Source organism: Sceloporus undulatus, chromosome 2 (assembly GCF_019175285.1).
Source record: "Sceloporus undulatus isolate JIND9_A2432 ecotype Alabama chromosome 2, SceUnd_v1.1, whole genome shotgun sequence".
Classification (NCBI taxonomy): Eukaryota; Metazoa; Chordata; class Lepidosauria; order Squamata; family Phrynosomatidae; genus Sceloporus; species Sceloporus undulatus.
The window spans coordinates 121803078-121817614 of record NC_056523.1 but is presented as its reverse complement, the minus strand read 5'-3'; the positions used below and the strand labels follow the sequence as shown (position 1 = coordinate 121817614).

The 14537-nt window shown below is 39.3% G+C and overlaps 1 protein-coding gene across 4 annotated transcripts in view; it reads right to left on the bottom strand.

Moving 5' to 3' along the window:
• GABRB2 (gamma-aminobutyric acid type A receptor subunit beta2) overlaps positions 1 to 14537 on the bottom strand; it is a 148886-nt gene that overhangs the window by 22612 nt on the left and 111737 nt on the right. For all 4 annotated transcript variants that reach the window (XM_042452244.1, XM_042452245.1, XM_042452246.1 and 1 more), the window contains exons 7-8: positions 1904 to 2041; positions 412 to 564 (exon numbers count right to left, since the gene is read on the bottom strand). In XM_042452244.1, coding sequence (XP_042308178.1) covers positions 412 to 564; positions 1904 to 2041 — 291 coding nt within the window. The remainder of the gene's footprint in view (positions 1 to 411; positions 565 to 1903; positions 2042 to 14537) is intronic.

The window sequence follows — 14537 nt, the reverse complement described above, 5'->3', positions numbered from 1 at the left end:
TTTCTTTCTTTCTTTCTTTCTTTCTTTCTTTCTTTCTTTCTTTCTTTCTTTCTCCCTGACTAGTTTAGTTGGGAAAATTGTGTGAACAGCAAGCTCAATAAATTCAGGCAGCAGCTAGCCACAGCACCATCATGCCTTGATTCCAGCTGCCACAGATCTGGCCTCTGAAGGAAAGAACAGCAGCCAACCTGTGCTGGATTTAACCTCTCCCCTCCAAACAATTTGTAACCCATCTCATAGTCTTTTGATCTGAAGGGTGGGGTATAAATACTCCAAATAAAGAAAGATTATACAGTCAGTTAATTCTGAGGTGGAATGACTTAATTTTCAGATGAATTATAATTATTCAAATGTCAAGTCGACAGAAACATGGTAGATATAAGTAAATATAAGTGGAGCAACATTGCCTACCTAAAGCCACTCTTGCAGCTGAAGCATCATAATTAATCCAGAATGAAACCCAAGAAAGAATAGTGATCAAAATGGAAGGCATATACGTTTGCAGAATGAAGTAGCCAATATTTCTCTTAAGTTTAAAACTGAGGGATAGCCTTGGGTAGGAACCTAGAACAAAAAGAACAATGTTTAGAAGGCCATTATTGAGCTCTGCAACCTTGAAAATAATTACATTCATTTTCAGTGAAAACACTTTTATTCTGACATGTGTGATACACAAATGTAAGGAAAATAAAATCTCTTCTTAAACAATGAGAAATGTCTCTTTTGATAACCTGCTGAAGTACAAAAGATTCAAATGTCTTATTTTCCTAACATATATCTATAAATAAAACAAAGCTATTTGTTTCTAAGATCATGACCTCTGAACGTTTGACAAGAGTACAGCTCTTCTGAAATCACTGTAAGTGCCAAGGTGAGAAATTACTATTTACTCTGATGTCCAGAGAAATCTAGTCATACAAGAACATCAGATATACATCCATCTTAATGTTCTAACACATGGGTGGGAATTGTAAGGCCCTACAAATATTGTTTAACTGAAATTCACAGTAGCTACCACCAGCTGGTGAGGAATACTGGGAGTTAGAGTCAAACAACATTGGAGAGTCATACCAGGTTAGAGAAAAAGAAAGAAAGAAGGCTAAGAAGTGAATGCACAGCAACTTAATATTTAAAGCTGTTTTGGTTCTGATGTATCCTCAGAAGTTCAACTCAAAATTAAAGCAAGGAGCATAGTTCCAATCATTACACTGGTGAATGGTCTGGTCCATGCTGCCGAGGAAAAGAACTGCTTTGGTACCCATAGAAATGATAATGGTGGATCACACTTGATAGGCAGTCTGAAGGCTGCTTCCCAGCTATTACCTACATCAAGTAATCTCTTGTTCTGTTGAGGACTGCTTATTTGTCAAAGTCAAAAATAGTCCTATTGAACTAGGATTAGAAGCCTGCAGAAGGGAAGCAACTAATTGTCATTTCACATGGTGCTGTTAGGTAGCATCAGTAAGGGTGTGTATGTTTCACTAATATAAACGGGTGGATTAAGTCAACTGCATTTCTGCTTAGCTTTCAGAGGAAAGTTATAGCAGTAAACTAAAATGATATACTGGTTCAGGTTGACTGCCTATGAGCTACTCATGTTTTTAAAAAATGCTGCATCAAACAAACAAACAAACATGTTTACTATAGATGCAGCACAATCCCATGGATGTTTATTTTGGAATAGATCCTACGGTGTTTAGTGGGTCTAACTCCCAAATGACTGTGGACAGGATTATACTGCAGCCACGGTACTTTTACCACTGCATAGTTATTGTACAACTGCTATTTAATCCTAATTAGAAAGCCTTGGATTGTTTATGCAACCCATGCAGTTAAATTATTCTGTAACAGCTCTGTGGTTTCGCAAAAAGCTTTTCAGTGAACAAACATTCCCTTCACAAACCTGTTGAGAAAACAACTTTCTTGGTGATAAGTTTGTACTCTACAATGGAAAACTGTGGAAGTTCAATCTTTGTCACTCCTGTAACTGCATTGTCACCCCCACGCCAGTAAAATTCAATATCGTCTGTTGTGTAGCCATCTGTAAAAAAGGAGCAAAGCTTCAGGATACAATACACATGCAGTATCACATTGATTGGAAGAATAATTCAGTTATTTTTACTTGGAACATTGCAAATATTTACCTAAAATAAAAAGGAATACAATCACAGAAGTCAAGGTCCAGTGGTGCAAATCCATATCTAAGGTGAATTGTGAGTTTGTTCTCATCCCCCTTCTGCTGACTCTTTCCAGAGAAACAGAAACCCAGACCAGAAGGCTTTGCAGCCCAACAAAGCAGGTTTACAGAGTGCACAGGAGCTGGAGAAGAAAGGGGTGTTCACTACTTCTGGTGGAATCAGTGAGATTCAGCGGAAGCACCTCACTGAATTCTAGCTGGAGCACTACCCAGTGCATTTCAAATTGCACTTTATATAGTCTAAGACAGATGGAAGCTGAATAGATTTGGGAAGATAAATTGGGTATTGTTTGCTTAGAACAGTGGTTCTCTAACAGTGCTCTTTAAGAAATTTTGGACTTCAGCTCCCAGAACCCTAAGCCATGTTGGCCAATAGTCTGGGATTCTGGGAGCTGAAGTCCAAAATCCCTTAAAGAGCACAGTTTGGGAACCACTGGTTTAGAAGAAGGGAAAGGGCACCTAGCATGTGGAAATTCATGGCCTGGAAGACAACTGGGTATTACTAAATCCTGTTTGTTCCTACCTAGTTTTGCATGAACCCAAATGAGAATCCAACTCGTCTCTTGGAATTGATATTGTAAACCATTGTCCTGTAAATCACTATGCACATTGATCGTGATAAATAAACAAGTGTATGCCAGTAGGCAAATACTATATATACACAACTATAAGTCAACCTCATATGTGAGTTGGAGGAAGGTTGTGGGGCCAGAATTATGGATTTTGACATGACCCATGAATAGGTCAAGGGTAAAACTTAGGGGTATGTAACAAAGAATATATGAAGCCTAGGAAAATGATGCCAAAGAACTTACTAAATTTTGAGAAGCATAATTATTTGTACCCACCCTAAAGGCTGGATGAATGAGGAGGAACCATTTTAAATGTTTGCTGTGTGATGTGTGTGAGAGGTTGCAGGTACAGGAAGAGCTAAGAAACACACACATGTCAAAAAGCATGAAAAGGTAAAGCAAAGAAAATGGTGGTTATGTTAGCAGTGATTATAGCCTTTAACTTTCATGTGATAACCTTGCCTCATTTTAACCCAGGAAAACTGATGAACATGCGCAAATGTCTTATTCAAATCCTTTACAGCTTGATTTCTCTCACAGCTGTTTTGAAGGGAAGCACCAAGCAGCTGCCACTGCTGCCATTTTCTCATCCAGGCATTCATAAGGGTTAGATGCAGCACCATGGTGGTAAGAGTAGAGGGGATTGGTGCTTCTTTTAGTTGCTCTGGATGAAGCTCTTGCCTTTTGCCACTCTACTAAGAGATATGATAAGATATAAAGTACAGTACAGTACAGTACTTATACTGACTGGTGGATAAGTAAATCCATACGTGAGTATATACAGTAAGAATCTGGCAGCTGATCAACAAATTAAAACATTGGGTATGCCATGATTTCCTCACATGATCCACTGCGAAACCTAATCTTGTACTACAATGTTTGTTTGTTTTAAGCCATGATGTAAGGTGAGCCATCCTCAACTTTACAGTTGCAACGTATGGACTATAACCCTTATCATTCATCCAGCAAGGCAGTGCTGAATAGGAATGGTGGGAGTTATAGTCTTGGACACTAGAAGGGGAACCAGATGGAAGACCAATGTGAAAGCTTAAAAGCGAAAGTATTTTTTAAAAAAGTTATCGCCTCCCCCATCACAATGCTTAGGAAGAATGTCAGGAAGCAATCATAAAAAGTGAGAAAGATGAATGACAGGTCTTTTGAACTGTAAATGAGATATTTCCTGCCACTTTTCTTAAAATACAAGCCAGTATTTGCTTCTACAAGCCCATCTCTCCCCAGCACCAACAACATGTGCCAATTGTATATTTTTGCAGTTTTTGCTGCTGCAGAGTACATGATTGCAAGAAACACCGCACAACCTCATTAGCCAACCTGAACTGGTTTTCGCAGTTATTAAATTCCATGGCCCTGTAGAAAAGCTTGTGTAGCTTGGTGTTCACATCACCAAAAACAGTAGAATATAATGCAGGAAATGATGAGGGGCAATTGAGAGAGTCATTAAAACACCTGCTGCTGTTTGTGACAGAAAACTATCAAATAAAACTTCTAGTTCTAAATTTAGATTTATAGCTGTAAAGGTGACTCCTCTCACCCCATCAATAAATTCTGCAGCACACCCACCTAATGGGGTGCTACTGAGTTAAAAAAAATTAAGAATTTAAATTGTTTACCTTCATTCCCACACAATATAACATGCATATTTAGGAAATAACCACAGTCATATTGATTCCTCAGTACCAGACATGGATCTTCAGATCTACATTAAGCAAGGAAACAAATGACTAAAAACAGAGGCTCTTCTTTACCTTCTGTGTGAATAGATATTTGGCAGCTGTTCTGAGCCATTTAATGGCTTTTACTTCTCCCTCTACTGATTTAATTCTATACTGAAGCACAAGAAAGATTCCATACATCCACAATTTATGCATTCTCTGTCTTGAGCAGCTGTTAGTCTTTCTGGATAAATTACAAAAATTATTTTCTCCCTGGAATATTGATCTCACTGGCATGCAGATTTTTTTTTTTTTTTTTGGATGCCTGGTATAAAGTACTTTGGGGGAGGCAGAGACAGAGACACAATGATGGCCTTGAACGTTGTTTCCATGTCCCCCCCCACCCCACCCACCCCCGATTTGTTGCCTGGATCATTCAGCTGTGGCATAAAAGAGGCCACTGACATACTGTACCATACTGAGTTAACTATATGACTAATTCTAAAGAGAAGCTAGAAATACTATCTGGTGACATGCCCATTATCAGAAGTGAAAACAGCTAAAATGTGGAATAATTTGGATGTTCTAAAAATCCCCTAGAAGTATTTTTTGTGTTTTAAAAAAATCATTCAATATTTTGAATGCAGTAAATATACACAGAAAAATACCACTCCCAGGTGCATTTACACAGAAGTTAGTCTCACTATTTAGTCTAAAAACATATCTGAATAAAAGTTGCAATTCAAGGATGGCTATGATGGCACTCTTTCTTTCCCCCCTTCAGCTTTCTAGGTAATCCTCAAACCATCTCCTGAGGGTTTCCCTGCCTTCCGGAGCAACTTTGAGGGCACAGCTACAGGGAGGGAAGATTGTTGCCCTACTTATTCAGTTAATGGAAGATATCTCAGTAGAGCTCCCCACTGAATGGCTCTAGTTTTTGTGACTCGTCCATACATAAACACACAAAAATCATTGCAGCTGTTTCTTCAAGAACCAATTCTTTGTAGTAAAGGGGTGGGTGGGTATCAGACTGGTGTGAATATGAAATACTGTTTAATACATAATAATTTTCATCTGAACAAAATTCAGTGAATGAGTCATTCATTTCTTAAGGATTAACTGGGTCATTATATTTAATCCTTCCTTAAACGGGTGGACATGTGTTCTGCTTGACTGTAACATTTCCAGTGGATTTGTGTCGCATTCTGTTTACTTGCTTCTTAAGGGATTGAATAACCTAATATGTGCTGGAGGGGGAACAATCAACTCCACTGCATTCTAAAAGACATAACCTGATTATTTCCCCAGTACTCTTGGATGCCCCAATATAAACTGATTCAATATATTCGATGAGAAATTTAAGTAGCCATCATTGTCATGAAGTAATTGACAAATGACAGCAATCCACAGATGTAGGAGTACCTTCCATATTTTGTGTGATCCCAGTGTAAGATGATAAGTACAACCTTGCTAGTCCAACATTAGATGAATATCAGTCATCACTATGATAATTGGACTTCAGACTCTTCCAGTATCCCAAATCAATGAAGAACTTGGAATCGTAAATCAAATATTTTCAAGGGGAAGTATCTATAGAGTGCTGCCAAAGTTCTCTCTCACCAGCAGGAAGGAAACAGATCTGTATGAAACCTCTCTTCCTGTTGCTGCAATTTGCTCAAAACACAAGGTAGCAGGAAGATCTCTATTCTTTGCGGAAACACCATGGCAGGGGCTACAGCCTTGAACACTACTGCCACAGATGCTGGCGAAACGTGAAGAAGAAAATCTTCTAGAACATGGCCACATAGCCCAAAAAACAAACAAAAAACCACTGCTGCACACAATTGGAAGAAAAAACTGAAAATGCTACATGGGTTCTCTGATATGAAACCATTTACACGGACTTATAAACTAGACAATTATCAGGAACTGAATGTTTTAATGTAGACTTAATGTCTACAGACTAATGTACAGAATAATGGGTTGTATCCAGTTTTAGATGAGTGCAATTTGAACTTGTAACAATGGATTTCTACACTCCCTTCTCTATATGGACCTGCTCCTACCTGAATGCTTCACTGAAGCTAAGAGGATGCTGCCAAATGTGGTAGACTCTGGTGTGTCAGGACCATGTTCCACATTGGCCTGTGAAAATGACATGGATGTGGCCACTAGGAGGAACTGGAGCTGAGGTTACCACAGTTCAAGTGGCAGGTGCATGAGTCAGCACTTGGTGATCTGTGCATCATGGGAAGTCTGGATGCAACATGCAAGTAGGTGAAGTCAACTAGCAGTGCATCATTGGCAATGTTATGATGCAACAGGTACTGGGTATGAAACCAGCAAGGTTTCACTGGTGGCATCGCTGTCACATGACTTCACAGAAGACCACCTATATAAGGGAGAAGGTGACTATCTCCGTTGTTGGGTTGTTATGGTCAGTGGCTGGTGAAGCACTTTGTTAGTTTGTTTGTACAGAGTATTCAAGATGGCTGTTTGATACTCTGTATAATCCTTGTACAGTATATAGTTTATGCAACAAAGATTAAAGCCCTCGTGTCCAGTGAACCCTGTGGTCCAAGGTTTGTTCCTTCAAGCCTGAAGCTTATGTGGGAGAAAATTTTTCCTTGCAGCTTGAAGCCTTTGCAGACTTCTCACAGAGAACTTCTTCTGAGCGTCCTGCCTACGTGAATCAACTTTGCATGTGGTCATAGTGGACACAGCTTGTCTCTACGCCCCAACAATGGTGAGGTGTAACTATGAACCAGGGAAATTCTAATTAACTCAGTTACTTGGACTGAGTTACAAGCAATCCTTTTGGCATCGTTTCCCATCTGATTACTGAGATGCTGGGATAGAGAATTCACAGAGGCAGAATTTTTTCCATTAACTGTTTTTTATTTCAAGAGGGAAACACACATCAGTGCAAGCATACACACACACACACACACACACACACACACACACACACACAGATACAAGAACTCAGGAATAAAGGGTTGAGCATTGGAACAGACAAGAGGCTACACTAATGGTGATACTTGCTAAAGCATGGTGACTCTGGATGGTCCAACTGGATGGTATGGTGTTGGATTTGGCCATTTTGGGAATGCTGAGGGGGACGGCAGTGATCGGAACTAGTCAGAATTCTAGCCAGCCCGGGAAAACAAAGGAAATGTGGGTGCTTATATTGGCCACAAATATCTTGAGGCAAAGATACATCAAAGGGCCAAATCCTCATGGAAAAGATCACTTGAGATAGATGTATCAAAGGTGGGAATGGGATTGCAATGGTGACTCTTCGGCTTGGGTGCAAAACGTCCTGTTGCTATCAAGTTCGGTTGATATGCCAACTGCGACCCTACCTGGGCCAAAGGGACCTTGAAACGGTGGTACATGCTCTGGTAACCTCTCGCTTAGATTTCTGTAATGTGCTCTACATGGGGCTACCCTTGTACCAAGCCTGGAAGCTTCAATTGGTACAAAATATGGCAGCCAGATTGGTCACCGGTGCGTCTAGGTTTGACCATATAACAGCTATTTTGAAAGATCTTCAATGGCTGCCTATTTGCTTCCGAGCACAGTACAAGGTGTTGGTTATTACCTATAAAGCCCTATATGGCTTGGGCCCGAGTTACATGAGGGACCGCATCTCCCCATATAATCCGCCCCGCACACTTAGAACATCCGGGAAGAACCTGTTGGAAATACTAGCTTCCAAGTATGTTGTTACATCCCAGATGGCCTTTTCATTTGTTGCCCCGGGGATCTGGAATAGTCTTCCCGATGAGCTCCATCTTCTGACCCCCCCCCCAATCATTTAAAAAGAGTCTTAAAACCTTCTTCTTTTGTCAAGCCTTCCCCCCTGAAAAATGAAGTTTGTAATTTTTGATACCATCGATTCTTTGCCTACCCTGGATATGTATGTTGCATGATTGTTTTTAGAGCTTTTGTATTATTGGATTTTATTATGAAATTGTTTGTTTGTAATGGTTTTTAAATTAGTCTGTAATCCCGCTTCGATCCTATGGGAGAGGCAGGGAAACACAAATAAAATTTATTAATAATAATAATAATAATAATAATATTAATATTAATATTATTATTAAATCACCTAGCCTTCCTGTCTTAGCAGTGTGAATTTTTCCTTGAGTGCAGCTCCCAAACCATCTATTTGATCTATGAAACTGATATCTTGGTATGTGATCTGCCGCTTTTGGGCTTATGGCTGACAGAGTCCATCTGGGGCCATGGAAGGAAACCCACACCACAAAATTGGGAGAGGTCCAGTGGTTGTAACAGAGGGGCTGAGTGGGAATGTGCCTCCTCCTATTTGTAGGATTGGCTTCACTCCCAGTTCCATGCAATATAGCATATACAGTATTGTGGAGTCTGCAAACCAGGGGGCTGCCATGAGCAGGAGGGCAAAATTCAGTTCTAGCAGTTCTGTTGCACAAGACTAAATGTGTATCCAACCCATTTAGTTTTCATGAGCATACTCAAAATTTTAAACCCATTGGTGAGGAGGAGAAAGGAGGATCAGCTCCCTTAATTGCTATGGTGTATGTGTGCATGTATGTCATATGTTGACTTACAGTGATTCCATGAATTCTCTAGGGTTTTTTTTTTAAAGCAAGGAATACTCAGAGGTGGTTTGCCTTTCTCTAAAATACAGCCTACAGCACCTTGTATTCATTAGAATGAGGGACATCTTAGTAGTCCCTCATTCAAGTATTAAACAGGCTACAGGACTTATCCTGTTTAGCTTCCAAGATCAGACAGGATCTGGTGTCTCCAAGGTATCAAATCACATCAAATTTTATTTGCATCAAGCCAGTGGCCATTGCAGTGATAACAGAGTATACCAGCAGACAATTAATGTAAATGCTTACTAGTATCAGGGACATGTTACCTTCAGGGGATCTGTGATGATGCCTTTCATATTCTTTTGGATTGCATACAGGGCCTCCATGATTTGGCTAAAATCAGGGAAAGACAGTCAGTGGGGCTTGTGCATCTCATTAAGAACAATATTTTGCCCCAAATTATTCAAAGAACTGCAAATCCTGTTACAGAAAATAATTAATAATTTAATAATAACAATAATAAAACTCAACATATCTTCTCCATACCAGGAAAAAGGATTCAAACTATAAGATGATCATGCTGTGTGGGAGTATGGTGTTTTGGAACAGAAAGCATCAGCATTTGTAAATTACAGTGGGCCCTTGGGATCCACTGGGGTTTGGTTCTAGGAGTCTTCATAGATACAAAAATCTGTAGATGCTCAGGTCCCTTTAAATACAGTGGCATAATAAAATGGTGTCCCTTATACAAAATGGCAAAATCAAAGTTTGCTTTTTGGAATTTATAATTTTTAAAAATATTTTCAAGCTGTGGATGTTTGAATCCATGGATATGGAGAGTTGACTGTACCTACTGGCTGAAAGGCTTGCCACCAAAATCTGAAACAATGCCATATAGGTATACCAAAAAATGAATTCCATCCTCCAAAAGGAGAAGAAAAAAAAATCAGGCAAATGTAGATAGCAGGTACTGGCTGATACTGTTTATTGCTTTCAAACCCAGATGATATTTTATACAGTTTCTGAATTCATACAGAATGATATTTTAAATTACAGTGGAAACAGAACCCTGCTATTGCATCCCTCCTGATAATATGTGATAAGAATGCCATTTATTTTAGGCCTATGGTTTCCAAATATTCCAGATCTGGAATATTGACAACACTGCCATACAGCTACCAGACATCACTGGCAGGAAGTGGTGTCATGGCGGTGCCCCTCCCTGATTGTGATGCTGCAAAAAAGAAGCTTCTCTAGGTGGCTTCTTTTTTGCAGCGCATTGTTACCCTGCGGTTTGGTTGCTGCAGCAATGCTGCACAGCAAAAGGGGCAGTGTTTTGCCACCAGTGTGTACTGGCCCTATGGTAACACGAACTGTTTCAAAAATCCAAACATGCACAATCTTTCTGGCCCAGCCTTGTTCATGTGTCCCCGTGTGACAGGATACTCCCAGAGATATCCAGATACCTAGAACACTCCTCAAAATACAACTTAAAATTTTCACTTTATAATTTCAAATACACCACCTCTTGGTGAAGTACAGTGAATAAAATGTAAAGTTCCCATTCCAAATGTGTACCCCAGTTAAGCCAGTATGCACCCACTTCAGCTCCTTCACTTCTTCTGCAATACAGATAGAATAATGTTCTCTCATATGACTCACATGAGCTAACCTAGACAAAGTGCTTTGAATCTCTGAAATGCATTGAATGAGTGCTAAGTATTATTGTTGATCATATCCTCAGGGACCTCGATGGGTTTCTCCATTTGCTTTCTCCATAGCAAATGCTGTCCAATTTAACAATGCAACAAATCTGTACAATTTAATGGATTTTTCAATGTGGGCAATTGATTACCAGGTACACTTTAAAGAAGAATAAGACAATTTGAGATCTCATTTTTAAAAATCATGTTATTAAGGGCCTTTTTTTTGGGGGGGGGGGGCAAATGATCTCCTTTTCTCTCAAGAAAGAAAAGATGGTAGTATTCTGAATGTTACTTTTGTATATTACTGCAATAGACACACACACATTATGGGAATTAGTGAGTACATTGGCATAGCTGCACAGCAAACTATTTATTTTTATATGATATGTTATGTACATGGTTTTGAAATGGTGAATGTTGAATAAGGAACTGTTTCATACCAAGGTTATAACTGGATAACTATAAAGGCAATAAGCTCACCCCAGAGGATGAACAGATAACAAGTAAGCATGCCTCCTGGGATTATGTAGTGTTTAGGGGACAGAAAGAATAAAGATCACTACCCAAATTAATTACTGCTCTTTTTTTCATCCCTATTGCAAATTAGGACATGTCTGTGAAGGCAGATATGTAGCTAACAAGGAGAGTTTCATTTTCTTTATGAAATGTTACCATATTGTATTTAGTTGAACTAATTTCACTCATTCCACAGTGAAAATGCAGACCCTTTTAACAATTCAATTTTTGTTCCAAAAAAATTAAAACCCAACATCTACTCAAAAACAAAACGTCTCTCTCGAAAGGAAAACAGCCACCCTTAATTTGAAATAAAGATAGTTATTAACAGCTTAATATCAATTCTTCACACTATATAAAGACACAGAACAATAATCAATAATCAATAAATGCACACATCTAGTATTCTGTGCAAAGCTAGATGACTAATGAAATCTAACCAGTGAAATGAGGCACAACAAACTCAACATTTGTCCATAACCAGGTTAATATGCAACATCAATGTATGCTCCTCTTTCAGCTTCTCAGCAGACTAATGTTGCAGTGAATTAGAACAGTGAACTGGAACAAGTTAATAACATCTGGCAACTCTAATAATTCTGGCAGTTAAATTGCATTAATGTTCCAGATTGCTTAATTATTTCAAAGTTATATCACAAATCTGAGTTGCGAGGAGGAAATGTCCACAATCCAGAGTCATGCTTATGCTGAAGTCTCAAATTTCTGTTTTTGTTTTGTTTTTAAAGAACGCAAATGAACTTTGTGTGTGGAGAAATTCTCCTCTCTGTTCAGCAAGCACTGTATTTCATAATTTGAGGCTTGACATATGAACATGACTAGGAAGTTTTACAAGCTGGCCATCCTATCAATAGTTCATACAGCAATAGCAATAGCCAGTAGACTCCTATACCACTTATCAGTGCACTTACGCACTCTATAAGTGGTTTACAACGTGTAAGCTAATTGCCCCCAACAGCTGGGCACTCATTTTAGCAACCTTGGAAGGATACTAGGCTGAGTTGACCCTGAGCCCATGGCTGGAATCGAACTTACAACCTTGTGGTTTGTAAGTGAGTGGTTGCAGTACAGGCATTTAATCTGCCGGAAGAGATTCACCCATTATCCTCACTTGAGGCTTTCAAAAAGGCAACAAAACCCTTTCTCTTCCAGCAGGCCTTACCCAATTGATAATGTCCAGAACCAATTGAATCCCCCTTTTATTATTTTTCTTATTTGTGATTCGTTTTTAACTTTGATGCATTGTTATGTACTTTTTAACCTTTTTTTACTGTTTAATTTTATAGTTGGGAGGGAGGGTTGGGTCAGGGTTTTGTGGGGCCTGTTGTTTTTAATGTTGTATATTGTATTTTCTTTGTTGTCACCCACCTCAATCCTCAATTGGAAGAGGCTGGATATAAATTATTATTATTATTATTATTATTATTGTTGTTGTTGTTGTTGTTGTTGTTGTTATTATTAATATTATTATTATCACTGCGCCACCAGGGCTCTTCAGTTATGCAAATATTAAATGATTCAGATCACTCACTGTTTTCCAGGGCAGAAGCTGACTGTCTGAATCTAAGTCTACCATAACCACCTCCATGTCAGACAGCCCTAGCCTCGGTGCTCCACAACCTTGACCTGCACAACCCCAAGGCTTCCCAGTAAATGGAGGACCTTGCCCTTTCCTTCTGCAAGGAAGTCCATAGGTTAACCTCTTATCTAAGTTGTCTTGCCATAGCATCTTAATTATGACCTTATGCAAATAAATGTTACATAATGTTACCTCCTGGGCTAGAAAAGGAGGATAGCTACATGCAAATATGAATTGAAAAGAAGCCAATAATAAAATCTTGGTGTCTCTCCATACATAAAAGAAAACTGGTCTCAAAGTTAAAGGTAACACAATATATTTATGCAAAGAACACCACACAGGATCATTTTTGCCATGGTATTTGAGCCTTGTATAAATACTAAATAATATAATAACCTAACTAGTAAAGGAGGGCTTCAGATTTAGGAGATGTTTGTGGAATACCAATTTCTCACCAGAAGAATCCTTGGACTTGTATAAGATTGCTTGTGTCTAGATGAGTGCCTTGTCCAGTTAAGTGTCTCTAGTTCAGTACAGTCTCAGAATAATCTGGCAATGTATAGTATATGGGGTTTATTTACTTGACACAATCTTTCTTCCCGTTTCTCTGGAGATAAAAGCCAACCAAATACATAATACTGTCATTGTGATGACTTGCAAATGGCTCTCCCAGTCAGTCATCGCTTTGAGCTTATTGATGCTCTTTTTGTAAACTGTATTCTCAGAAGAAATGTTTGAACAGCAGTTTGGAACAAGCAAGAGAGCCTTTGGGGCATAATTTGTGCTGTGAAAATGTCACCTGTCTGTGTGCCGAAGGCACTTTACTTCTAGCTCACTGCATACCTAGAGCATTTGGACACTCTACTTGAATTCTCACTCAGCAAATTAAAATAACTATCCAGTTCCAAAAAACACCCCGAGCTCTTTGATAATAGAATAATAAAATACCTTTGCTTGTCATTTATGGCAGTAATATGACCACTTCAGTGAAAATACTCATTTCATTGTTCATAGTGCTAGATGTTTTTATGTTGGTATGTCACTAAAAGGTTACTGTCTCCCACAGTCTCCAGGTCTAATCTTCTGAAGAAATACTTTTAAGGAGTGCAGATAAGAACACTGCATATTGGATCAGTTATTTAAAGCTAAAAGCTAGGTAGACTATGAAGAGCCAGTTAGTGCCAGTAGCCTTTGTTGATGCTTTTGGACTGGTTCATATGCTTCACACAGCATATACAGTAGGAACATCAGGACAGATCAAAGCAATACTAGCAAAGGTCTATGTGCTTATTAAATTTTTTAAAACATATTTAAGAGTTTACCAAGAAAATAACCAATAGTGAACAGTCATGTTTGAATACTGCCATTTCTAATATCTTAATAGGTTCTAATTATCCCCAGAAGGCACCTGGCTCCATCCTGGCTTCTGAGGGAGAGAGGGGGTGGGCCAATCCCACCAGGCCTCCCCAAAGGAACTGAGCCCTTCCCGGAAGGCTTCTGGCTCCATCCTGGCTTCTGAGGGAGTGAGGAAGTAGGACAATCCCATCAGGCCTCCTCAAAGGAACTGAGCCCTTCCTGGAAGGCATCTGGCTCCATCCTGGCTTCTGAGGGAGAGAGTGGGTGGGCCAATCCCATCAGGTCTCCCCAAAGGAACTGAGCCCTTCCCGGAAGGCATCTGGCTCCATCCTGG